The sequence below is a fragment of the Dromiciops gliroides genome, chromosome 4, assembly GCF_019393635.1.
Source record: "Dromiciops gliroides isolate mDroGli1 chromosome 4, mDroGli1.pri, whole genome shotgun sequence".
In the NCBI taxonomy this organism is placed as follows: Eukaryota; Metazoa; Chordata; class Mammalia; order Microbiotheria; family Microbiotheriidae; genus Dromiciops; species Dromiciops gliroides.
The window spans coordinates 213686226-213711125 of record NC_057864.1 but is presented as its reverse complement, the minus strand read 5'-3'; the positions used below and the strand labels follow the sequence as shown (position 1 = coordinate 213711125).

Sequence of the window (24900 nt, the reverse complement as noted above, 5' to 3'; positions counted from 1 at the left end):
GGACTATATTCTTCTCACCAATGCAATGGTACAGAAGAGTTCCAGGGAACTCATGATGGAAGAGGATCTCCAAATCCAGGGGAAAAAAAACAAAAACTGTGGAGTATAGATGCTGAATGAACCATACTATTCCTTTTGGTTTTGGTGCTGATGTTTTTCTATTTTGAGGTTTTTCCTCATTGCTCTGATTTTTCTCTTATAACATGACTAATGCAGAAATATGTGTAATGTTATTTTATATATATATAACCCATATCAGATTACCTGCTATCTAGGGGACGGGGGAGAGAGGGAGAAAAATCTGAAATTGGAAAGCTTGTATAAACAAAAGTTGAGAACTATCTTTACATGTAATGGGAAAAAAATAAATAAAATACTTTATTTAAAAAACAAAAACAACAAAAAACAATAACAACAACAACAAAAACCCCTTGTGTGATCCTGACTGTGGCTCTTTGGTATTTAAATTATTTTTTTTCCCCTGACTGCTTGCAGTTTTTTCTCCTTGAATTAGGAGTTCCAGATTTTTAATACAATATTCCCAAGAGTTCATTTTGGGGTTTCTTTTCCTGACCATTATATTCTTTTAATTTCCATTTTGCCTTCTAGTTCTAAGATATCTGGGCAGTTTAATAATTTCTTAAAATATTATATCTTGACTCTTTTTGTGGCTTTCAGGTAGTCTAGTGATATTTAAATTATCTCTTCAATCTATTTTCCAGGTCAGTTGTTTTTCCCATTTAATATTTAATATTTTCTTCTTCTTCTTCTTCTTCTTCTTCTTCTTCTTCTTCTTCTTCTTCTTCTTCTTCTTCTTCTTCTTCTTCTTCTTCTTCTTCTTCTTCTTCTTCTTCTTCTTCTTCTTCTTCTTCTTCTTCTCTTTCTTCTTTCTTCTTTTTTAGGACAATGAGGGTTAAGTGACTTGCCCAGAGTCATATAGCTAGTGAGTATCAAGTGTCTGTGGCTGGATTTGAACTCAGGTCCTCCTGAATCCAGGGCCAGTCCTTTATCTACCACACCACCAAGCTGCTGCCTCTTCTATTTTTTTGAGTTTTGACTTTATTTTATTATTTCTCAATGTTTTATAGAGTTATTAGCTTCCATATGCCTAATTCTGATTTTTAAAGAGTTATTTTCTTCAGTAACATTTTGTACCTCTTTTAGCAAGTTTCTCTTTTTTAACCTGGACAAACTCTCATTTCTTTTCCCATTTTTTCCCCTCTACCACTTTTGTGGTTTTTTTAAACTTTTTTTTCCTCTTCTTATTTGTTTTTGTTTTTTGGGGGTTTTTTAGTGAGGCAATTGGGGTTAAGTGACTTGCCCAGGGTCACACAGCTAGTAAGTCTTAAGTGTCTGAGGCTGGATTTGAACTCAGGTACTCCTGACTCCAGGGCCGGTGCTCTTTCTACTGCACCACCTAGTTGCCCCTCTTATTTGGTTTTAAAAAGCATTTTTTGTTCTTATCTCTCTTTTTAAAAAATTGTTGTAGATTTATTTTGTTATTTTATTTTTATTTTCAGTGCCAAATTCTTTTCCTTCTTCTGTCTCTTTTTCCCACCATTGAGAAGGCAAAAAATACAATTCCTATCATACATATGAAGTCATACAAAACATATTTCCACATTAGACATGTGAAAATAAAAAGGAAGAAAAATAAAGAGGAAAAAAATGCTTCAATCTATACTCAGAATCCATTGGTTCTCTAACTAGAGGTGGATAGCATTTTTCATTATGAGTCTTTTGGAATTTGGGGTGGGGGGGATCATTACATTGACCAAAGTTGCTGTCTTTCACAGTTCATTATCTTTTCAATATTATCGATACTATGTGCATTGTTCTCTTGGTTCTGGTCACTTCATGTTGTATCAGTTCACATAAATCTTCCCAGGTTTTTTTTTTCTTGTTTTTTTTTTTTTTTTAGTGAGGCAGTTGGGGTTAAGTGAGTTGCCTAGGGTCACACAGCTAGTAAGTGTTAAGTGTCTGAGGTTGGATTTGAACTCAGGTACTCCTGACTCCAGGGCCGGTGCTCTATCCACTGCACCACCTAGCTGCCCCCAGGTTTTTCTAATACTATCCCCTTTATCATTTCTTATAGCACAGTAGTATTTCATCACATTCATATACCACAGCTTGTTTAGCCATTCCCTAATTGCGGGGTATCCCTTCAGTTTCCAGGTTTTCTCATTGCAGATTTATATGCTGAGCTGACTGTCAGAATGGAATTATTGCTTAAGCTTCTGTGCTCACAGTTAAGTTTCTGGAATTTTTTTTTCCTCTTTTGTGTGTGCTCACTAGTCAGGTTGAACTTCATGCTCAGTTGCAGCTGCTACTCTACCCTGGATCTGTGACCCAGAACTGGATAGTGGGTGATATGGCTGCCAAATGGCATTCAGTCCTGCTTGCAGTGCTAGTTTAAGAGTGCCCTGGGATCTTTTTCTGCTCTGCTGCCCTATCTAGGTTCCCTTTTGGCTCCATGGCACTGGAATGCTCGTAGTCGTGCTGCCAGTATTCCTGTTCCTAGGCAGCTTCCTCCATAGAGTCCTTAGATCTCTCTGCCTTCCTAAGCTCCCCTGGACTGGAAAAATGAATCACTGTGACTTTTTCTTGGCTTTCCTGATCAGAATTTCATCTGGCTAGGTTGTGGCGAAGGACACATATCGAGAGAGCTATGCAAAAATATGTCCTCTCACTCAGCTGTCTTGACTCTTCTCACTATAGTTTGTATTCTCCACTTTCTCCCCTTTTTTTGAGAATTAGGGACAAAACTTGCCTTTCTCTGGTCCAGTAACATCTCTCCATGATTCTCCAAAAAATCAATGATAGTGGCTCAAAAGGCACATCCTTCAATTCTTTCAGTACCTTGGGATGCAATTTGTCTGACCTTGATAATTAGACATTTTTTTTCCCACTGATAATAGTTTGTTTTTACGTCATCTGTATTTGAACTATCCCATGTGACAAAGAATAAAATAGGGGGGAAAAGGTTTGGTAAAACTAACATATTGTGAAAATCTCACAGTGCAGGCACAGCAAGGGATTTTAAACTCATATCTTTTTATCTATAAATTTCCTGTTAGCCATTTCTTTGTAGGCCTTTCTAGCCCAAAGATTATTCTTGGCTGAGAAAACAGAAGCTAAAAGTTGAGTAGTTCTGCCTTTTCTCCATTATACATTATTTGTACTATCCATCTGCAATAGTCTTTCTTTGCCTTCTTTGATCCTCTTTTTCACAATGTAGCTACAAAGGGGCAGCTAGATGGCGCAGTGGATAGAGCACCGGCCCTGGAGTCAGGAGTACCTGAGTTCAAATCCGGCCTCAGACACTTAACACTTACTAGCTGTGTGACCCTGGGCAAGTCACTTAACCCCAATTGCCTCACTAAAAAAAAAAAAAAAACAAAAAAAAAAACAATGTAGCTACAAAGAAAATACTGTCCCCTCCCCCTCCCCCCCTTTTTGGTTCTTAGTATTTTCTGTCAACCTTACTTCATTCCAAGATTACTATTCCTGATAGGAGTCTTAGAGGATTATGCCATGCTTACCTGCTTTTGCTTCCACTTTCTGTAGTGTAATTTTAAAATTCTGGCTTGTTGATAAGTTCCCTATTGGTATAGATCTACCCCTTTCCCTTCTTTTTGGGTTGTTTCTTTTTGTGTTTTCAAAATTTTATTCTTAAGTATTCATTACCCATCTCTTTTTGGCTGACTTCGCCTGTTAAGTGGGATTCTCTCTATCCTTCCTCTGAATCCTATGAAAGCCACCCGTCATAAACTGGATGTAGAAGTAGTTTACTCCCAAGATTCCCATAATTTAAACTTTATTGACCAGTTCCTCTTTGATGGTGAGAATCGAGTCTGGAATAAAAGTTCTGTTCATTTCTTTACCTCTTTTTTTTTTTTTTTTTTGGTGAGGCAATTGGGGTCAAATGACTTGCCCAGGGTCACACAGCTCGTAAGTGTCAAGTGTCTGAGGTGGGATTTGAACTCAGGACCTCCTGAATCCGGGGCTGGTGCTCATCTCACTCATCATCAGCCCACGCAAGACCCTCCAGGTTTCTCTGAACTCCTTCTGCTCATCATTTCCTCAGTCACATCCAACTCTTCATGATCCCATGGACCATATTGTCCATAAGGTTTTCTTCATAAAGATACTGGAGTGGTTTGCCATTTCCTTTTCCAGTTTATCAAAGTAAACAGAGGTTAAGTAATTTGCCCAGGGTCACACAGCTAGTAAGTGTCTGAGGTGCTTGTTACCCATTCTTTAAGCATCTCAGGATTTTATTGCAAGATCCTTTCTTAGATTTTTACCTCCTGTATATTTCTAGGTGTCTCTGCTGCTATTATTTTTCCTATATTGTAGCTATTTTCTATGAGATTACTTCGTTTTCTTTTCCTATTCAGTTTAAATCTCTTTTGTTTAGATCTGCACAACCATAGACAAATGTATTGTGGTGGTGGTGGGTTTTTTTGTTTTTGTAATAGCCCTAGTTAGGTGTACTCCATATCCAAGAACATTTCATTTCAATATTTTAAACAGTGATTCAGGAATATAAATCCCATTCTCAGTTGTCATTTTTTTTGTATGTATGTATGTGTGTGTGTGTGTGTGTGTGCGCGCGCGCGCGCGTGCCTTTTGGGGGAGGGGGGGTTAAGTGACTTGCTCAGGGTCACACAGCTAGTAAGTGTCAAGTGTCCGAGGCCGGATTTGAATTCAGGTCCTCCTAACTCCAGGGCTGGTGCTGTATCCACTGTGCCATCTAGCTACCCCCTCAGTTGTCATTCTTTGTGTGTGTGTGTGTGTTGTTTTTTTGGGGGGCAGGGCAATGAGAGTTAAGTGACTTGTCCAGGGTCACACAGCTGGTCTCAAGTGTCTGAGGCCGTATTTGAACTCAGGTCTTCCTGAATCCAGGGCGGGTGCTTTATCCACTGCACCACCTAGTTGCCCCTCTATATATTCCTTAAAGGACAAGCAGTTGCATCTTCCTCAGATGATTTAGTACTCTCCTATGTAAAGAACATCTTATCTGTTACTTAGCTCTAACCATTTATTGTTCCTTTCCTTTACCTTGTGTCATATTTTCTGTCCTCCATCCTTGTCTTATTAGATTCTTTTTCTTCTTTGTTTTTACATTGAAGCAATTCTCTCATTGTTTTTGTGGTGTTGTTTTTTTCTCCTTGATAACTTGGAGAGTGGGAGAGGTATTCCTTAAACTACTTTGCTTTTCTTTGCATAGTAACAGAAAGAATGGTCACTAAGTTTGGATCACTACAAAATTCTCTTCTCCAAAAATCCTCTGTCCCTTGTCATTCTTGCCAACCCTTTCATTTTACATATGTCACTGCTTCGTGGAGCAATTAAGTGACTTACCTAAGGTCTCACAGCTAGTTACTGGCAAAGAAGAGATTAGAACACAGGTTTCTAGCTTTCTAGTCCGGCATTCTTCTGTTACATTGCATATTGGAATAGTCTGTTTCTCATATGAGTATTGGCAGTACCAGGTTTGGTCTGAGTAAGGATGAGTGCTATAACCAGGAGCTTGAGAGAGAAAACTCCATGTCTTACATCTTTAGAACACAGCTTTGACTGGGGGTGGGGTGGGGGTGGGGTGGGTGCGGTGGCCTCATTTTCTCACTTCTTTAGCTATGGAGGCATGGGAATGCCTCCCACATTGACCAGTCTGGATGCTGCAGGATCTCATTTGCTTCCCTCCTAGCTGTCCTCTGAGCTAGGAGTCGTGGTGACTGGCACCTGGGTGTTCTCTGTACATCAGCTTCAGAGAGACTAAGCTGTTTTCTTTTCCTCTCCTTACAGGGAGTGTGTGGAGCAGCTGTGTGAATCTACTCCAGTCTGTGTTTACATGAGGGATGAGGTAGGTTAGCAGCTTTCTCTGGTTTAATAATTCCCATCCCCCATTTCCCCCCTTAACTCCCCCACCCCCACCCCCGAATTCTGGCTTTCCTTTCCCTGTGACCTCTCCTAAATCACTACACAAACTCATTGCCACTTTCCGACCTGGAAAATTCTCTCTCCTTCAGACCTGTCTTCAAAGTGTGTGACTGAGAGAAGTTAGATCTTTTCAAAGCCTGATGTGTTTTATGGAAAAAGGAAAAAAAAAAGAAGCTCAGGCTTCTTTGGAACATAACCATAGACTGCCCGGGCGGCTGCTCCTATAAACCTCACTCAATGCCCTGTTTGTTTTTTCAATGTCTCTCAAAGCTCAAGAGTCACAAAAGTGGTTTTGTTTTAATAAATATTTGCTTTGCTCCATGTTTTGATCTCTTTCAAAACCTTTTGCAGTGTGGAGGTTTTTTGTATGATGTTCAGTCCTGGCTTTTGAAGCTTAGCTTTTCCTCCTGCCGGCTCCTCCCTCTCTTTCCCTGCTCTTCTTTTTTCTTTCTCACTATTTTCTTTCTGAGAGTGATCCTTGGTGAGTACCTCTTTTAGCTCTAGGTCTCTCACAACCCCCAGGTCCCTGTTGCTGCTTGTCTTGACCATCAGCAAAGTTCCTTCCCCTATGTGGAGACTGATGAAAATGTAAAGATGCCAATTTATTTACATACAATTTGACATCCAAAAAATCATTTTGAACATAGAACTGACTCATCTCCATTTCCCCTTATAGCATAGTGCTTAGCACATATAATAAGAACTTAACAAATGCCTATAGACTGAATGAGAGACTGAGAAGAGGTTGCCTTGATTGGGGTCATATAGGAGGATATTGACTGGAGGAATGTATTGTAGATGGTTAAAAGTGGAAGGAACTTAAGAGATCACCTAGTCCAGCACTCTTGTTTTACAAATTAGTAAACTGAGGTCCTCAGAAGGGACTTGTGGAAGAGCCAGAACTCTGGTTTTCTCTTAAAACTACTGTTCTGGAGTCTCATTCTGTTACTGAGATAATCAAGTTGGGTCCAGGAAAGTCCAATACTTGTCTAAAGTTTGATATTTCCTGCTGTCCTCATTTAAGAACTAGATTATATACATTGTTTCTGTGCTATCCATTGCCCAAAGATATTTATTATCTGTTCTGTTTGATCTCATGATTTGAAAGAGGCACATGGACATAGACATGTTTATAAGAAATGTGCCTTAGAAGGAAAATGTTAAATTAATACAACAATTAAAGTAAAGCATCTGTCATTGCCAGGTTAAGAAGTTTTGGGGATATGGGTAGGAAGTGACAGAGGGTAAGTGGGAGATTTTTGTGTCTGGATGCTGTGAAAAAGGGGAAGCAATCCTGATCTTTCCTAAAAGTATTCAGGGAAGAGATGGGATTTCATGGGCCTCCTAGCCAGAAACCTTCCATCTGGAGGTTATGTCTACTGCTAGGATCATGACATCCTTAAGGAGTGGAATATTGGCTCCTGCTGCCAGGAGAGACTACTAGAGATAGTTTTGGGGCTTGGAGTAGAAGATTGTGGGTATCTGAAATTAACTTGTTTCCAAAGAATCAAAAAAGCACTTGGAACCAGCCATTGCATCTTTAGCACTTAAGCATTTAGGGATATTCAATTTAGGCCACAAGTCTTCCTTTTTAGTATGACTGAAGAAGGGGAGTTTTCATGGTTCATATCTTCTCATACATAGGATTTTCTTGTTCGATGTTTCTTTTCTACATCCCTAGGATTAGTGCTCTTTCATATGCCCCAAAATAGAATGCTAAAAGCGGTGCTTCAAGTGAGATTAGATGGGATGGGTCCTTGTGCCACTTTTTTCCCCCTAAAAAACCTTGAAACTATTTTACTTTGCTCTTCAGTAAACTTTAGGTAAATCTTTCGTTTTGGATAAACCATTCAACTTCCTGATTGGTTTAAGTAAAATGATACACAAATGATCCCATTTACCTCATTTCCTTTTTGGCTTATTTTGCCTAGAAGAGCTATCATTCTTTTTTTTTTTTTTTTAAGTGAGGCAATTGGGGTTAAGTGACTTGCCCAGGGTCACACAGCCAGTAAGTGTTAAGTGTCTGAGGTCGGATTAGAACTCAGGTACTCCTGACTCCAGGGCTGGTGTTTTATCCATTGCGCCACCTAGCTGCCCCTATCATTCTTTTTAAAGTGCTGATTTGGCTATTTCAGTGTTCATATCCCTGTATTTAAGCTCCTTGTGGACAATGGTTAGAAAATCAATAAGCCTATTTTGGTGCCTGAAAACAGCTGAATTAACATATGCTTTGGCTCCTGACTTCAGTATTACTCATAAGCAGTTATTGAGTGTGTAAGGCATTTTGCCAAGTGGAGACACTCCTTTAAAACAGAATTTAGCTTCTTTCACTTTAAGCGCTCCCTGGAAGGTAAGGTAAGAGAATGAGCAAGTCAAAATATTGATGATTTTTTATGACAGAGGAAATGAGTAGGAGAAAAAATGAAGCAGTTAGGGGAAAATCAGACCTGACAGTAAACCAGATTGAGATCTGTTAAGGTACTCAGGAAAAAGGAGAAAGGTTGAGTCCTCTCTGTCAGAAATACTGCCTTGAGTTGGCCGCTTTCTTTTCCATCCCCTTCCATCTATCTGAGAGCCCCTGAGTGTTAGGGATCCAGAAATCATTCTCATTATCTTTTCTTCCTTCATGAGCCATCCTATAATAACAATAATAGCTAGCATTTATATAATGCTGTAAAACACTTCATATATAGTTTTCATTTTATCCTGACAACAACCCTAGGAAGTAAGTGCTATTATTCTCTCCATTTTACAGATAAGGGTTAATGCAAACAGATTGCAAGTGACTTGTTCAGAGTTACATAGCTAGGAAGTGAGGGTGGATTTGAATTTGGTTCTTCTTCACTTAAGGCCCAGTGCTGTATTCACTGTACCACTTAGCTATTTCTAAGGCTTTTTTTAGGTCTCTTCACCCTCTCTGGCAATGGTGATCATACATTATAATACATTTACATGGTTCCCACCCCATCTCCACCTCTAGGTGAGACAGGGGACTGAGATTTATAGGCAAATCAATTGGTGAGCAATTCCCTTCTTCCCTCCCTCCTTCAATTTTTGTATAGCTAGAATGAACATAAAAGATAGCTTGCACCCTGAGAAGCAAGTGTTGGTAAGGATGAGGTTCAAGTATCCTTTTGCCTTGGTAATTTGGGGTAGAGGTAGAGGTAGAGGAGTCAGTGTAATGGAGTTATTGTATGTATGTGAATGGCAGGTCTCCTCTTAATTCCCACTAAAGGAAGCCATTTTCTGTTTCCCTGGGCTGCTCACCTAAATCCTTTACCTGGGAAATAGGATTACTCTAGGGGTTGCTCAGGGGTAATACAGGTACCTGGAGTTATAGGAAAGAATACTAGAAAACCTCAACTCTGGGCCTTGGTGGGGAAGGGAAGGATCCAGATCTTTGCATATATAGGACAAAGATTAAATCCTATATTGTATCAAGACAAACTGTATACATTAATGTTTATTAGATTATGGAAAAATAACAGAGAAAAGAGAATGACTACAAATTTAGGTTGACTGTGTAAAAGAAATATTGATTATAGTCGTTTATTGAAACTGCTTGCCATTTATGCCTGATTACCATGTAGCATAGTAACAATTATGCATATCCTTAAATAAGTTGGTTTAACTTACGTAAATTCTGCTTGATGAAAATCTGTTCGTATATGCTCATCCGTGAATTTATTGGTTTTTTTTCCTCATGTAACATCGTCATTTTTTTTTTTTTTAGTGAGGCAATTGGGGTTAAGTGACTTGCCCAGGGTCACACAGCTAGTAAGTGTGTGTTAAGTGTCTGAGGCCAGATTTGAACTCAGGTACTCCTGACTCCAGGGCCGGTGCTCTATCCACTGCGCCACCTAGCTGCCCCATCATCATGTATTTTGGGGAAATTTTTGTTATTTTGAAGTTGACAAACATCAACCAACATAATAATGTTGGTTGCTGATTGTTATTTCCATATACATAGAAGAAAACAAAAAATTATACATGAAATTATGACTATATTACATACAGCTTTCATTTTTAAAAAGATATACCAGTTTCAAAGCTGTCCTGTTTGCCTGTGCCTCCTGAGCTCTGTTATTGTTTGTGGATTTCTCTTTTGGCATCATTATTGCATTAGTTCATTTGCCATAATATGCTTAGCCATTCCACAGTTGATGGACAGACACCTTCCTAGTGTGATGTTTAAAATCTATATTGTGTGATCGCCTCAAATTAGAAGCTTCAGCACTAGTCTTTGGGCATTAAACATTTATTAAAGCATACAGGTATTCTCATGGAGTTCAGAAAGTTAATAAAAGGCCTATCTAGCCTAGAGTTCCAGCCTGGTCGGGTTCTTCCTCAGGTCTTCTGCCGGGAGCCTGCTTCAATCACGAACTCTCTAACAAATTGATTGTGGAAGCTTTTTATAGGTTCGGAACAGAGGTGGTCCTTACACACTGCTTCAAGCTGATTGGTTGGCATCATCCCAATCCATTGGTTCACTGGACTTGAAGGTGTTCTCAAATTGAATTCAGAGTCTAGCTTCTGAGAACAAAACCTTCTTAAGGACTAGCCAGGTGTGATTACAATCTAGTTAACTTGAAGTAGGCTAATCAGTAGTCAATCACTCTCACTTAATTCATTCAGTTTAGATTAATCTCCAGGTGGGCCTTTGAGTATCTGCTAAATCCCATTATTTTATCACACCAGTTTCCAATTCTTTGCTATTACAAAAGACTTGCTATAAATATTTTACAATATTGTAAATATTGGATATTTAACATTTATCAGAGAAACTTACTACAAAGATTTATTCCTAGTTGTTTCCCTTATAATTTTAACTTCATTGGTTTTGTGTAAAAACGGTTTCATTTTATATGCTCAGAATTGTCCCATTTTATTTTTTGTGATCCTCTCTATCCCTCATTTGGTCATTTCATATCCATAGTTGCAGAAGGTGTTTTCTTTCCTTTACTCCTTTAATTTGTTTATGATGCTACCCTTTATACCTAGATCACATGTCCACTTGGAGCTCATTATGATATATGGTCTGAGTTGTTGGTACAAACCTAAGTTCTGCCAGACTGCTTTTTAGTTTTCCCAGCATTTTTGGTCAGGTTGTGAGTCCTTTACACAGTAGTTAGGGTCTCTGTGCTCACTTACTTACCTTTATATGTTGCGTGCTTATTTTGTTCCATTGATCAACTTTCCTGTTGTTGTTTTTTTAAAAACAGTTCCAAATAATTTTGATGATTACTGCTTAATTGCATAGTTGGAGATATGGTACTGCTAGATCTCATTATCTATCCTCCCTCCCCCATTTTTCTTAATATTTCTCTTGAGATTCTTGACCTTTTGTTCCTTCAGATACATTTTAGTGTTATTTTTCTAGGTCTATAAAGTAACCCTTTGGTACTTTGATTGGCATGGCATTGAATGAGTAAATTAACTTAGGTGGCATTGTTATTTTTTATTATATTGGTGGAACCCAACCATGAACAGTTAATCTCTGTCTAGTTATTTAGGTCTGTCTTTATTTTTATAAAGTGTTTTGTAGGTGTAATCATATAATTTTTGTAGTATATTGGTAGGGGGACTCCCAAACATTCTATATATTTATATATATATTTTTTTGGTGAGGCAATTGGGGTTAAGTGACTTGCCCAGGGTCACACAGCTAGTAAGTGTCAAGTGTCTGAGGGCGGATTTGAACTCAGGTCCTCCTGAATCCAAGACCAGTGCTTTATCCACTGCGCCACCTAGCTGCCCCCCCTATAATTATTTTTAATGTAATTTCCCTTTTCTCTTTCTCCTACGCGTTGTTGATAATGTACCTAAAGGCTGATGATTTTTGCTGGTTTTATATTCCACTTCTTTGCTAAAGTTATTTCCATTAATTTTTTGTTGAATGTCTAGGATTCTCTAAAACTATCACATTGCCAGCAAAAAGCTATAATTTTGATGCCTATATACTTATAATTTTTTAAGTTAAAAGGAACATTAATCATTGAAATTTTTAGGTTTGTTTTTTGGCTCTTGATTGAACTCTCCAGACTCTTTTTGGACATGCCTCTTCTAGAACTCTGGATGCTCGGCCCCTTTTTTGGTTTGGGAGTCATCCTTCTTTGGGCAAGGCCATAACAAGACCTGAGAACTAGTAGCTGATCTTGACTTCTTTCTCTCTTCTTTCCTAAAATGATAGAGCCCTATTGTTCTCAGTGTGTCATCTTGAACTTTCAGTCCCTTATTATACTTCAGTTTTTTCCCCACCCAAGCTTGACCAGAGGCTTTTTCTCCAAATCTCTTTGCCCTTTGTTCTATAGAATTCCCTTCAGTCCAACTAGGTTGGTTCTCTTGTTTTAGACATCATCCAGTCATAAAATGGAAGGGATTTTAAGACATCATCAGATCTAATCCAGTCATTTTATGAGTCTGGAAATGTGGTACAAAGAAGTTAAATGAATAGTCAATAACAGATCTGAGATCAGAAGATTCAGGTTTCTTGACTCCTGTACTCTTTCAGAAATATACCAAGCTGCCATTTTGTTTATGAGAAAAAGCCCAAAGTTTGGAAGGAAAAGCATCACATGATGCAGGAATTGGAGAAAGGGTTTTGTCTCTAGTTAAAAAAATGGGAACTTTATTTTAAATCAGAAAAGACTAAGAGCTTACACCATTAAGAGGGAGCTAGAAGAGAAGCAGTGTAATTTAGTGGAGAAGACACTGGACTTGGAGTCAGCAAGACCTGGGTTCCAGTACTAACTTGTATACTTAGTAGCTGTGTGACCCTAGGCAAATCCCTTAGCTGCTCTGTGCCTCAGTTTCATCATCTGTAAAATGAAGGGGTTGGACTCAGTGGCTTTTAAGGTCCCTTTTAGCTCTAAATCTATCATCCTTCAAGAATTCTCTTAGGAGTTGCTTGTTGCCTATTCTCTGGTCAGCCATCCTCTAGATATCTTGGACAAAGGTATATTTTGATTCCCATTTTTGTCTTCTTCCAGATAACTGGGAGAGCTGCTTTGCAGAAGACCACACTGAAGTCACTGGGCTTAACTGGAGGCAATGCCATCATCAGGTCAGGTGGAGGAAGTCAATCTTCCTGTCAGAGACTCTTATTTTGTTTCTCTTTTTTCTTTGTAAACTTATAGTGGTAAATTTGTTTTGTTTTGGACACCAGAAAAATGCATTTAAAAAAAAGTTCAAAGGCAAAAAAAAAAAGCATCCTCACAGCAATTACTGCATTTGCCTGTTTATCTAAAACTGTTGCCCAGATGTGTTTCCCATGGTTGCAGATGTTGGCTCAGGGTTTTTACAATTTTGTTTGGGTACAATTTTTTTTTTGGAAAGTGTATTATTATGAGTTTGACAAACATCAACTAACATGAATATTTCCACTTACAAAGAAGAGCAGAACAAGAGGACTATATATGAAACCATGAATCTATTAAGGAAAGCTTTTTTTAAAAAAGTATGTAACACATTTAATGTTTGTTCCAAAGTCGCCCTCCTTGTTTCTGTCTCCTTCTGAACCATTTTCTGTCCTTTCTTTTTTGGGTACAGATGAAAAGAAGTAGGGTAGGTTTATTGATTGGGCGGGAAATGCAGATCATTGGTGTACGAAGTTACTAGTGTTTAATTAAAAAAATTATTTAAAGCCTGGCTCTGACCTCTTCTGTAGGAAGCTGACTCCTGTGGCTCCGCCTGCTGGTTGGGTTTGAGATCAGCTTCTCCTTACTAGCTCCAAATAAATAAATAGCTGTCTAGCTCCTTAGAGGGGCTTACTTTCACTTGTGCATGATATTGGATTGGTGCTTCGTTTTGCTTATTACAATGTAGAGAAGGGTAAACAGACCAAATCCTCTTTTGTTCAGTTAAGATCATTGTGTTAACTTCCTGATTCCATCAGAAAAGCTTTGTTTGGAGCTGTTTGCTCATTATCACTATGGGCTGGGGAATGGGACTTAGGAAATCCTAGGGGCCAATGAGGGGTTTTTTTCCTGGTTTTAGTACTGCTGATTATTGCCTTGGTTTTCTCCCAAAAGGTTTTCCATGAAGACGTGTGAATCACCTGACAAGCAGGAGGATATGGTTCCTAGGATTAAACTCTCAGGAAACCCTGCCCCATCTGTCTCTGTGGATCAGGCCACCAGCAACCCTCCGCTTTCTTTGGGCGCTGGTGGTCTAAGCAGTGGTGATTTGAGCCGACCAGATGATGCAGTTGCTTCAGGGGTCAGCCAAATAGATTGTCTGGGCCTTCAACGGATGGATGATGAAATGCAGCTGAGTTCCAAGGAATCAGTATCTCCTTCTTTTGTTCCTTTCTCTGGCGGCGGGCAGCGTCTTGGAGGCTCCTCTATGCCTTCAAGACATCTGGTACCATCTTCAGCCAAGTTGCCAAAATCTCTTTCTAGTCCTGGAGGCCCTTCTAAACCAAAGAAGTCCAAGCCTGGCCAGGAGCAGGAACCAGAACCGGGAGAGGTAAGAGATGTTTTAGAAATTTCAAAGTACGTGGGGCTCAGTCCTTTTAAATGTGTTTTCTTAGAACAGGAGGGTTGTAAAGGAGGCATACATATCTTTCCTTGTACAGTGGCTTGAACACTGGAGAATGAATGAAGGAAAAGGCATTTATTAAATCCTGACTCATACCAAGCACTATACTAAGTGCTGGAGATACAAATACAAAAGGAAAGACTGTCTCTGGCCTCGAGAAACTTATATTCTAATAGGGGAGACAACATATAAAGCAGACTGGAGCTAGGGAAGGATATTTGGATTTGGAAAGTTAACAGCATGGTGATAGGAACCCAAGAGTAGTAAGTTGACATGTTCTTTCCAGTATCAGTGACAGTATTATTTTATTATGGTTCCCAAACTAGGTGGAGTAGGGGTGGGCAGAATAGGCCTGAGAATCCAGGAAGCTAAGGATTATGGCCTGATATAGTGAGTCACAGGAGCTGCTCACTAAGGGAGGTGGGGGGAGAACAGAAAATGGAGACTTGGATCCCTGGTTTTTAGAATTAAATGAGCCATCAGTGAAGTTGAGTTAATAGCTTCTCTAGCCTCCTACTTTGTCTGCCAGCATCCTGTATGACCTGCTTTCATTTTTCCAGTTTATGAATTAATTCCGTTTTTAATCCTGAGCCCACTTCCCTGACCATCATCCAAATATACTTCCTTTGGCTGTCAGCTAATTGGTGTTCAGAGAATGCAAATCAATTTGAATATTAACCTAAACAGAGCAGGATTTCAGGGCTAAATTTACTGTTAAAAAGCTTGGGGTGTTCTCTGCTGGGCACTGAGCTCTCAGAGACAAGAATAAAACAATTTCTGCCCTTCAGGAGCCTCTGTTTGATAGGGGTCAGGAGGCAACATAAACATAGATAAATAAATACCAAGTACTTTTTGGAGGGAGAGAGGGATAATATCAAGGGAGTTCAGGAAAGGCTGTGTGGAGGGGATAGTGAGCACCTAAGGGAGCTTGAGATGAGTGAGTACATCTCTGGCCCAGTGCCTGTGGCAGAGAGACTCCAGGGGGCCTTTCAACTTCAGGTAACAGTTTAAGCAGTTCATATTCTCTGGAATGTAGACTGTGTGTAAGAAAATAGCCTTTATTAAGAGCTCAAATCCAAACAGGCGAGATAGATAAGTCCTTTCACTTAAGGAGCTGATGCCCTAATGGAGGAATCTTAACTTATACAGGCTGTTTAAAATGCTTACAACTGCAGCAAGACTTTGGGACTACCTCAGTTGGAAACAGAAGGATGGGATAGGGAGGGAGTTGACCAGTGGTTTAAAGCTGGCTGGAAGTGTCATGTCTTGGTTCTGGGTGAAAAAGAGTGAAAGCTCCACCTAGTAGAGCCCTGGTCCCCGGCTTCCAGTGGGATCAAGGTGATAAAAGGGGTCTATACATGGTTTGGAACTACTGGGGAAGAGACATGGCTATTTGGCTTAGTAAGGTGAAAGCTTACCTGTAAAGAGCCTTGGGTTTCAGGGGTCAGAAGGAAAGTTATCTGAAATAAGCATGTAAAAAAAGATATGTGGGGGCCTCCACTTGGTGGAGTACACCAGACTCAAAGGCAATAGGGAACCATTGATGATTTTTAAATAGAGGGAGGAGGGATTGTGACATAGTCAGATGTGTTTTAAGGACATGAAATTGTCAGTCTGTGGAGCATGGATTCGAGGAGGAAGAAGTAAGACAGAAAAGAGAGTTGTAGTATAGGAGAGAGTTGTTTAGGGGCTGTATTAAGGTACTGTGTGAGTGAATGTGCCAAGCACTGTGCTAAGAGCTTTACAGATATCTCATTTTATTCTTACAACAGCCCTGGGAGGCAGGTGCTGTTGTATAGTTGAGGAAACAGGTAAATAGAGGTTAAGTGGCTTGCTCAAGGTCATACAGCTAGTGTTTGAGGCCAAACTTGAACTCATGACTTTCTGACCATAGTGCTCTATCCCCTGCACAGACCTAGCCCTTCATGAAAGGACTTGGTAGCTGCTTGGATATGAAGAGTGAAAGAGAAGGAAGAGGTAAGGACAGCTTTGAGGTTGTAAGCCTGGGTGATGTAAAAGGATGGTAGTATCCTCAGTAGAAATTGAAGTTTGGAACAAAAAATTGTTTTTTAGCTGAAAAAAATAACAAGCATTTATTCTATCTCCTTCATGCCTCCTCTTCCTTATCAAGAAAAAAAAAGAATTCAAAACTCTTTTGCCAAATATGTATTGTCAGGCTTTAGTAGGGGTGGCTAGGTAGTACAGTGGATAGAGTGCCAGGCCTGGACACAGGAAGACTCATCTTCCTGAGTTCAAATGTGGCCTCAGACACATACTGGCTGTGTGACTCTGGGCAAGTCACTTAACAATCTTTTGTTTCAGTTTCCTAAATTGTAAAATGGGGGTAATAGTAACATCTTCTTCCCAGGATTACTGTGAGGATCAAATGAAATAATAGTTGTAAAGGACCTATTACAGTGCTTTGCACATAGTAGGCCCTTTTCCCCACCCTCCCTGAAGTTTCTGTCAAATAATGAGTAGCTAGAGTCCTTAGGTGTATGGAATAGTAGCATAGTATCGTGTTAGTTTGTTTTGGTGTGGTGTGTAAAGGAAATGGATGTTTAGAGAAATGTAATAAGTTCCATTTTGGACATGCGGAGTTCGATATGCCCATGAGACATATAGGTAGTTATGTTTAGCATTCAGATAGTGGTACAGGACAGGAGACAGGAGAAAGAGGACAAAATTGGTAGATCTTGTAGTCATCTGTATAGAGGTGACAATTGAGCCTGCGGCAGTAGATGGGATTGTTACAAGAGATGGTAGAGAAAGAACACCGTCACAGTGTTATGTTTTGGACTCTAGTGCAGAGTTGTTCTACCATTAGTCTTAACTCAGCTCATTAGCCCATTTGCAACTCCCCTCTACCTCCAATGTCATGTGTGTTACATGCACTTATCCAGTTTACTTAATCTTCTCCACCCATCTACAACCCTTCTTGTCAAATATTGGCAAAGGGAAATGAGGAAACTTAAGCTGCCTAAACCAAAGAAGTTTCTGAAATTCATAACTTGTGATGGAAATAGTACCTTAGAGCAAGGCCACAGTCTTGCATGTCCAGGAAGACATTTTTCTTGGCTTTAGGTAGACTTTAATAGTCACACCAGCCATGAAATTGCCTGGTCATCTGTTTGAAGACTTTTGGATGATTATCAACATTATTATGCTTCTGAAGGTTGCCCCTTATCCTTTATGAGTCAGACTGACCTTGTCCAAGTCATATCCCAGCAAGTTGCAATCATGCAAAAGCATTTAAGAGGGCACACAAAAGGGACAGGCTGGTTAGGACACATCTGGTCGGTTCTTTCCCTGAAGGTTACTATAGAATTGTTTTCCTAGTCTTTAGGGCTTTTTCCAGTCTTGTTTTCAGTGTCTCAAAAAATTAAGTTTCCATTAGCATCCTTGGGAAATTGTTGCTTGGTCTGGGACTTCTTGCTTGCAGGGAGTTTTTCTGGGGTTCAACCTTAATCTCCTCATGTCTTCATTTCAGTTCAGGCTTCCTTAGGATGTTGCTCAGTGTGACTCTTGCAGACATTGTGGGAAACACAAGTTTTATTTATGAATAAGGACCTGAATCCTCTCTTTCTTGCTACTGACTCCTTTTAGTCTAGTGTCATAGAATTACCATGGCTGACATAGTTGCAAATAGAAGGAAACAGTGAAAAATGACCCTCTAATTTTTAATCTTGGTTTTATGAAAATGAATGTTAAATTTTACTCAGAACTTGTCAGGTGAATTTTCATTTGAAAAGAGTGATATTTCCTGATCCTTCCTTCATACAATCTAGCTGCTTTTCCCTAACAAATATACACAGTTTAATTACAGGACTTATGCAAGAAAGTATGTAATATTGGGTGACATGAGATAGCATGATACAATTATGTGTGTATGTGTGTATATATGTATATGTGTACATACATACACACATACACATTGTCTCATTCCCACTGAAAGAAGGCAAGAAGAGGGCTTTAAGAAATGTGGTTTGGCTCTTTGATATCTTTTGCTTGGATTTTCTTGAGGATTTGTAATGGAGGGGGATCTTTGAATATGTGTAGCTAGAAGGGAATGCTTATTTCTCTTCATTATTTGCTCTGAGCTGTATGACCAGTTAACTGGCAGCTGAAGGGGATAATGGGTAGAATTAAATACAAGGTGAAACCTTTTTTGTTTAGCTTTTTTTAAAATCAAGGTACAATTTTGGTTCCAAACCATCAAATTGCTTTGTTTATTTATTTATTGGATTCATGTATTGCTATTTAAAATACGTGTTTTGATGACTTTTTTCTTTACATCACACTCAGCTTCAGATTGAACCTGCCCTCCAGATTGAACCCTCCCCCTGTGACTAAGAAAAATAATTAAGTAAAGCCATCCAATAATTAAGGCCACTGACTACATCAGTTTGTTTTTGTTTTTTTTTTTTGGGGGGGACTACATCAGTTTGAATGAAAGAAAGTGCTCTTTGTGAATGCCAGGAGTTGCAAAATGAAAAGATTTGATCATTTTCTCATTTCTCATACTCATTTCATTTGGCTCCCCCCCCCCAAAAAAAAAAAAAGCTAAACAAAAATTTTTTCACCTGCCTGTATTTAATTCCTACATTTGGCAACAAAGGCCTGTCCTCATGAGTGATTATTTGGTAACTCAGTGTCCATACTAGAGAAAGGAAAAGGAGAAAAAAATCCATGAACGGACTTGTGTCCAAATGAGCTTCGTTAAAGGATATTCTCAGCCAACTGAGGCCTGTGAAAGGCTGGAGAAGAGGGAGTGCTGTGATCTTTTAAATCCACTTACTCCTTTAGGGGCAGCTAGGTGACGCAGTAGATAAAGCACTGGCCCTGGATTCAGGAGTACCTGAGTTCAAATCCGGCCTCAGACACTTGACACTTACTAGCTGTGTGACCCTGGGCAAGTCACTTAACCCCTATTGCCCCACCAAAAAAAAAAATCTACTCCTTTATTGGGGTGATCATGTGGCTGCTCCCAAGATGGTTGCTTTGCTTTCCCTTTTTATAGGTGAAAAGTTTTCTCTGGTGAGTGTCAGGGATACTCCTTCCTTTTTAGGGAGAACAGATGACTTGCTCAGGGTTATACAGTCAAGTGTCTGAGACTGAGATTTGAACCCAGGTCTTCCCGATTCCAGGGCCAGTGCTCTTTCCACTGTGCCACATAGGTGCCCCCAAACTGACTCTTTTTTTTCATATAAATATTTTATTTTCCAGTTACATTTAGAGATAGTTTTCAGCATTTGTTTTTATAAGATTTCTAGTTTCTCCCTCCCTCTCTAGTTTTCTCCCTCCCTCTCCTTTCCCCAAGACAGTAAGTAATCTGATATAGGTTATATATGTACAATCACATTAAACATATTTCTGCATTAGCCACGATATTTGTTTGTTTTTTGTGGGGCAATGAGGGTTAAGTGACTTGCCCAGGGTCACACAACTAATAAGTTTCAAGTGTCTGAGGCCAGATTTGAACTTGGGTCCTCCTGGCTCCAGGGCCAGTACTCTATCCACTGCACCACCTAGCTGCCCCCCATTAGTTATGTTATGAGAGAAGAATCAGAGCAAAAAGGAAAATCCTCAAAAAAGAAAAACAACAACAACAAAAACAATAGAAATAGTATGATTCGATCTGCATTTAGATTTCACAGTTCTTTTTTTTTCTGGATTTGGAGAGCATTTTCCATCATGAGTCCTTTTCTGTGGATTTACAAGTGTGATTTTAAATTCAAAGCTATGAGGCTGATTTCTTCTAGTATTTTTTAAATATAATTTTCAAAAATGAGAGGCAAGATTCCCGGATGTGAGGAATTAAGGATGGAGGAGTACATAGATACGGGCTGGTGTCTTTCGCCATCTAATAGAAAGCATATAGCAACCATACTATGGAAGTGTGTAAATTACTGGTGGCAAAGCAGATTTATGTCTTAAAAAAATTTTTTTTTAATCTGCAAAATGTCCTTTTGCTGTACTACTTGTTTTCCATGATTTGGCATTCATTTCACAAGATTTTTTTGGCTACATCTTTGTTTAATTTTTTTGTCTTGAAAGCACACGTTTCCTATATTGTATAATAAACCTTCTGTTGGCTTAACAGCTAATTTCTTTTTTTTTTTTTTAGTGAGGCAATTGGGGTTAAGTGACTTGCCCAAGGTCACACAGCTAGTAAGTGTCAAGTGTCTGAGGCCTGATTTGAACTCAGGTAGTCCTGACTCAAGGGCCCGTGCTCTATCCACTGAGCCACCTAGCTGCCCCTTAACAGCTAATTTTTCAATGGGATTTACATTAGGCAAGTTTCCAGGTTATTGAAGGATATTTATCTCCATCTCTCAGATAAATTTCTTAACCTTTGGTGTCGTGTGGCATGGTACAAAGCCTTATTGTAATATTCCATCTTCCCTTAGGAATTTCTGTAAGTTCAGAACAATTCTGCTTCTTAGTTTATCAGTATGTTTATTAGAGTTCCTCATTTCTTCAATGGGAACAAGACTTTCAGACCCAGTGGAAGTAAAAACGTTCTTGAAACATTTTGGAGGTGGCTGTTTTACAATCTTTTGATGCCCAGATCTTACAGGCTCACCTGGATTTCTTTCTGCCAGTTCAATAAATCCAATAAACATTTATTAGATGCCTACTATGTGCCAGGCTACATGTGCTAAGGATACAGTTAATAAAGAGAAAGACAGTCCTTGCTCTCAAGGAACTTGGAACCTTAAAGGGGGAGACAGCAGAGAAAAGAAGGCAGGAAACGTGGGCAGGGGGACACCGGGGAATACCAATTATGGGGGCATCTTGTTTTGTGGAATTAAAACTGGGAGCAGCAGCAGATGCAGAGTGGAGTTTCTGCCCTCTACGAAGGAAGGCATTGGGAAGTTTGCTACTCTACCTTTCAGTCTTTCAGTCAGATGGGAGAGGAGGCTTGGGGAAGGTGGTGTCAGTCAAAGCTTGAGTTAGCAGCATAGTGGTGAATTTAGAAGTGATAGTTCCCATGTTAATAGGGGCATTTGGTCTTTGGAGTTGAAAGCAGGGCAGCACATTCAATGTTTTCCTGCAACAGTTTTAACATAGTCTTGAATGAAAAAGTGAGTTTCATCTGTAAAATTATCTTTTTTTCTAATCCTCAGTACGTCAGTCTCTGTATTGTCTTGCCCATGAGAAGCATTTTTCTTTATAACAGTAGTTAGCTGCTCTTAAAAACTTGATAGTGTTATTCTTCCAATTGCAAGAAGCCTACTGTAGAACTATCAGTAACAACTCTTTCAGCTGACAAGTCTGAAGGTTTTTGCTTGTTTTTCAAGAATTAATTAGGCTGTTTCACAGAAGTGTGAAACTGCACTTTCCTTTGCAATTTGATGCAACTAATTCTGTTTCATTGTGAGCTTGAATGATCCTTGAAACCCTTGACTTGCCACACCAACAGCAACAGATGCAATTAGATCTCTAATAGTCATTGAATTGAGCCACTACTTTTACACATTTCTGTGGAATTGTTAATATACCTTCTTAAAAGTCACAATTAAAGATAATAAAAATTGAGCAGTGCAACACATGTATATGGCATGAAATTCAGCACTCAGCTGACAGAGAACTAACTAGAGGTGGGGTTTTATCTGGTTTCATCTGGTCAAGGTCAGCTGTTCTGAGCCAGCCTAGCATCAGCAGAGGCAGAAGACTTGCTGTCACAGAATGAAACCATATGAAAATTATTGCTAGGCCCAAGTAATTTTTATATTCAGCACATTTTAAAGGAAGAAATGACAAGAACTGATGAAAAATTGAAGGTAGATATTAAAGTAGAAGGAATGATCAAAAGCAGCTCCAGAGTTTTAGCCTGGAAGAATGAGAGAATGAATGGTGGTACCACTGATAGTAATGGTGGGAAAAGGATGTTGTTTAGTGGGAGAAGATAGGCCATTTTAGATATGTTGAGCATGGGGTGAAGACTTCTGAGCTGGCACCCCGCCTTTGACTGTTGTGAGAAACCAGAACTGCGATGTCAACATAGAAGTCATCAGTGTAGAAGTGATATTTGATGTTACATCAGTGAACTGTGAGATAGCAAGACCTGGGAAGAAAAACAGGAGGCTGCAGTTTGGAAAACTGGTATCATACAGTGTTAGAAGTGAAGGAAGGATAGTTTCAGAAGATTGTCAGTAAAGCCAATACCATGGAGAGGTCAGTGAGGACAACTGAGATAAGGCCATTGGATGTGGTAATTAGGAGTTCATTTATGACTTTTTGTAACAGAATTGTTGGGATATTGACATGGGAAGAAGCCATGTTCGAGAGGCAAAGGAAATGGGTGGATAGGAAGTAGAGATGATGGATATAGGCATAGGTGTCACATTTGAGAATTTTAGAAGGCAAAAGAAGAATTGGACAGTAGCCTGTAAAGATAATAACATTAAGCAGAGCAAAGACAATTGACCTTGTATATTGGATTTATAATACTGTTGCAAGATTATTTTGTTCCGTTTATATTTGGGCCAGGATTTGTATCTCTTGCACTAATCACTAGCTGAGTAATGTATAACTTTTTGTTCTTCAAACTCCTGGTTTCTATGCCCTTTGTGTGATTTCTGTGCAGTTGCAGCACAGTTGATATTCTTTAAGGGGTTATAGTGAAAAGAACCAACCCCCCCACCCCGTTCCAGGAGAGACTGTCTTACATTATTTAGTCCTCCACAGCAGACCTGGTTTGTCCCAGTTTACAGTCTAGCACTTAGCACATTGCCCGGCACATAGTAAGTACTTAATAAATGTTTAGTGACTGGTTTTATACTCTCAAATCAGGGAGGTCTCTGCTACCTTTGTTGTTTTACTCCCAAACAGTTTTTGTGTTATCTCAATTCTTATGAAGCTGATTTTTTTATACCCAAGTACAAGACTTTAGGGTTATCTCAGTTGAATTTCATCTTATTCAGCAGCATGTTAAAATTCTTTGGGATCCTGATTTGTCATCCACTGTGTTAGTAACCCCTCCCAACTTTGTTTCACCTGCATAGTTAATGAAGCTAGCATGAAAATATTATGTAAAATAAGGCAAAGCACAGAACTCTGTAGTGCTTCACTAAAGACTTCCTGCCACGATGATCCTTGAACACCATTAACCACTCTTTGAATCTCTCCAACCAGTTGTGAATCCATGTAATCATATTATCTAATCCCTAACCATCTTCTCCAGAAAAATAATGAGTTATCAAATGTTTTGCCAAAATAGAGGTATATTGTATCAACAGCAGTTCCCTCATCTGCTAGTTTAGTAATTTTGTCAAAAAATGAAATGAGGTTAGGCTGGCATCACTTTCCCTTTCTTCAGACTTTGCCACAATGCCCCAACTCCTTTTCCCCTTGTCAACCTCCTTTTCCAACTGGTGAGTTCTTTCTGAAATTTCCATCCTTCATTCTCTGGACTTCACCTATGCGAGTACCTCTTCCTTCATTAGAATGGAAGTTCCTTGAAGGCAAAGACTGTCTTTTTGTTTGTTTGTTTTTGTTTTTTTGTTTCTCCAGTGCTTAGCCCAATGTCTGGCATGTAGTTAGTGCTTATAAGATACATTCTTTTTTTGTTGTTGTTGTTTTTTTTAGTGAGGCAGTTGGGGTTAAGTGACTTGCCTAGGGTCACACAGCTACTAAGTGTTAAGTGTCTGAGGTCGGATTTGAACTCAGGTACTCCTGAATCCAGGGCCGTTGCTTTACCACTTCGCCATCTAGCTGCCCCAGATACATTCTTTTTTGACTGGATGAAACCATGTTGGCTTTTTGTAATCAGGGTCTAAATATCAGTCTTTTTGCTTTCTTTTTTCCTCTTCCTGTCTTCAACCCTTTCTGCCTCCCTTCCTTCCTTTCTCTATTTCTTTCCCACCCTTCCTCCCATCACTTCTTCCCTCTCTTGCTCCTTTCATTCTTTCCATTCTTCCTTTCTTAAAATTAGGACATGTGCTCTTCTCTGATCTTGTGACACTTCTCCTGTTTCCCATCATCTTTCAGATATCATTGACATTGGCTCAGTAATCACATCTTCCAGTTCTGTAGGACCCAAAGGTTTAGACCACATTGTATATATCAGCCTGGCTAGCATTCCCTTTCTTTGTTATCCTTTCCAGATTCCCTGACCTCCAGGTTGGTTTGGGACTTTGAGGGGATTGATATTATTGTTATTATCATTATTACAAAATAAATTCTGTAATTTTCTGCCTTTTCTCCATGCTTAGCATGGAACCATATGTAACTATGCACAATGTCTTAATTGCTTATGGCCCAGTTTCTTTCTTCCAAACTGCAGGGTCAGCTGGCCAGGGCTGATTTTCAAGTCTGGATTAGGATGGGTTGATTTTCGTATCATGGTTTCTTTCATGGACTTCTCCTAGTCTCTTTTTGTGATTCTTCAGTTCTTACTGATATTTTCAA

At 39.3% G+C, this 24900-nt stretch overlaps 1 protein-coding gene across 4 annotated transcripts in view; it reads left to right on the top strand.

The window, feature by feature from the left end:
• The window catches only part of ASPSCR1 (ASPSCR1 tether for SLC2A4, UBX domain containing), a 134631-nt gene that overhangs the window by 43238 nt on the left and 66493 nt on the right, over positions 1–24900 (top strand). For all 4 annotated transcript variants that reach the window (XM_044000595.1, XM_044000598.1, XM_044000596.1 and 1 more), the window contains exons 5-7: positions 5812–5869; positions 12936–13009; positions 13977–14412. In XM_044000595.1, coding sequence (XP_043856530.1) covers positions 5812–5869; positions 12936–13009; positions 13977–14412 — 568 coding nt within the window. The remainder of the gene's footprint in view (positions 1–5811; positions 5870–12935; positions 13010–13976; positions 14413–24900) is intronic.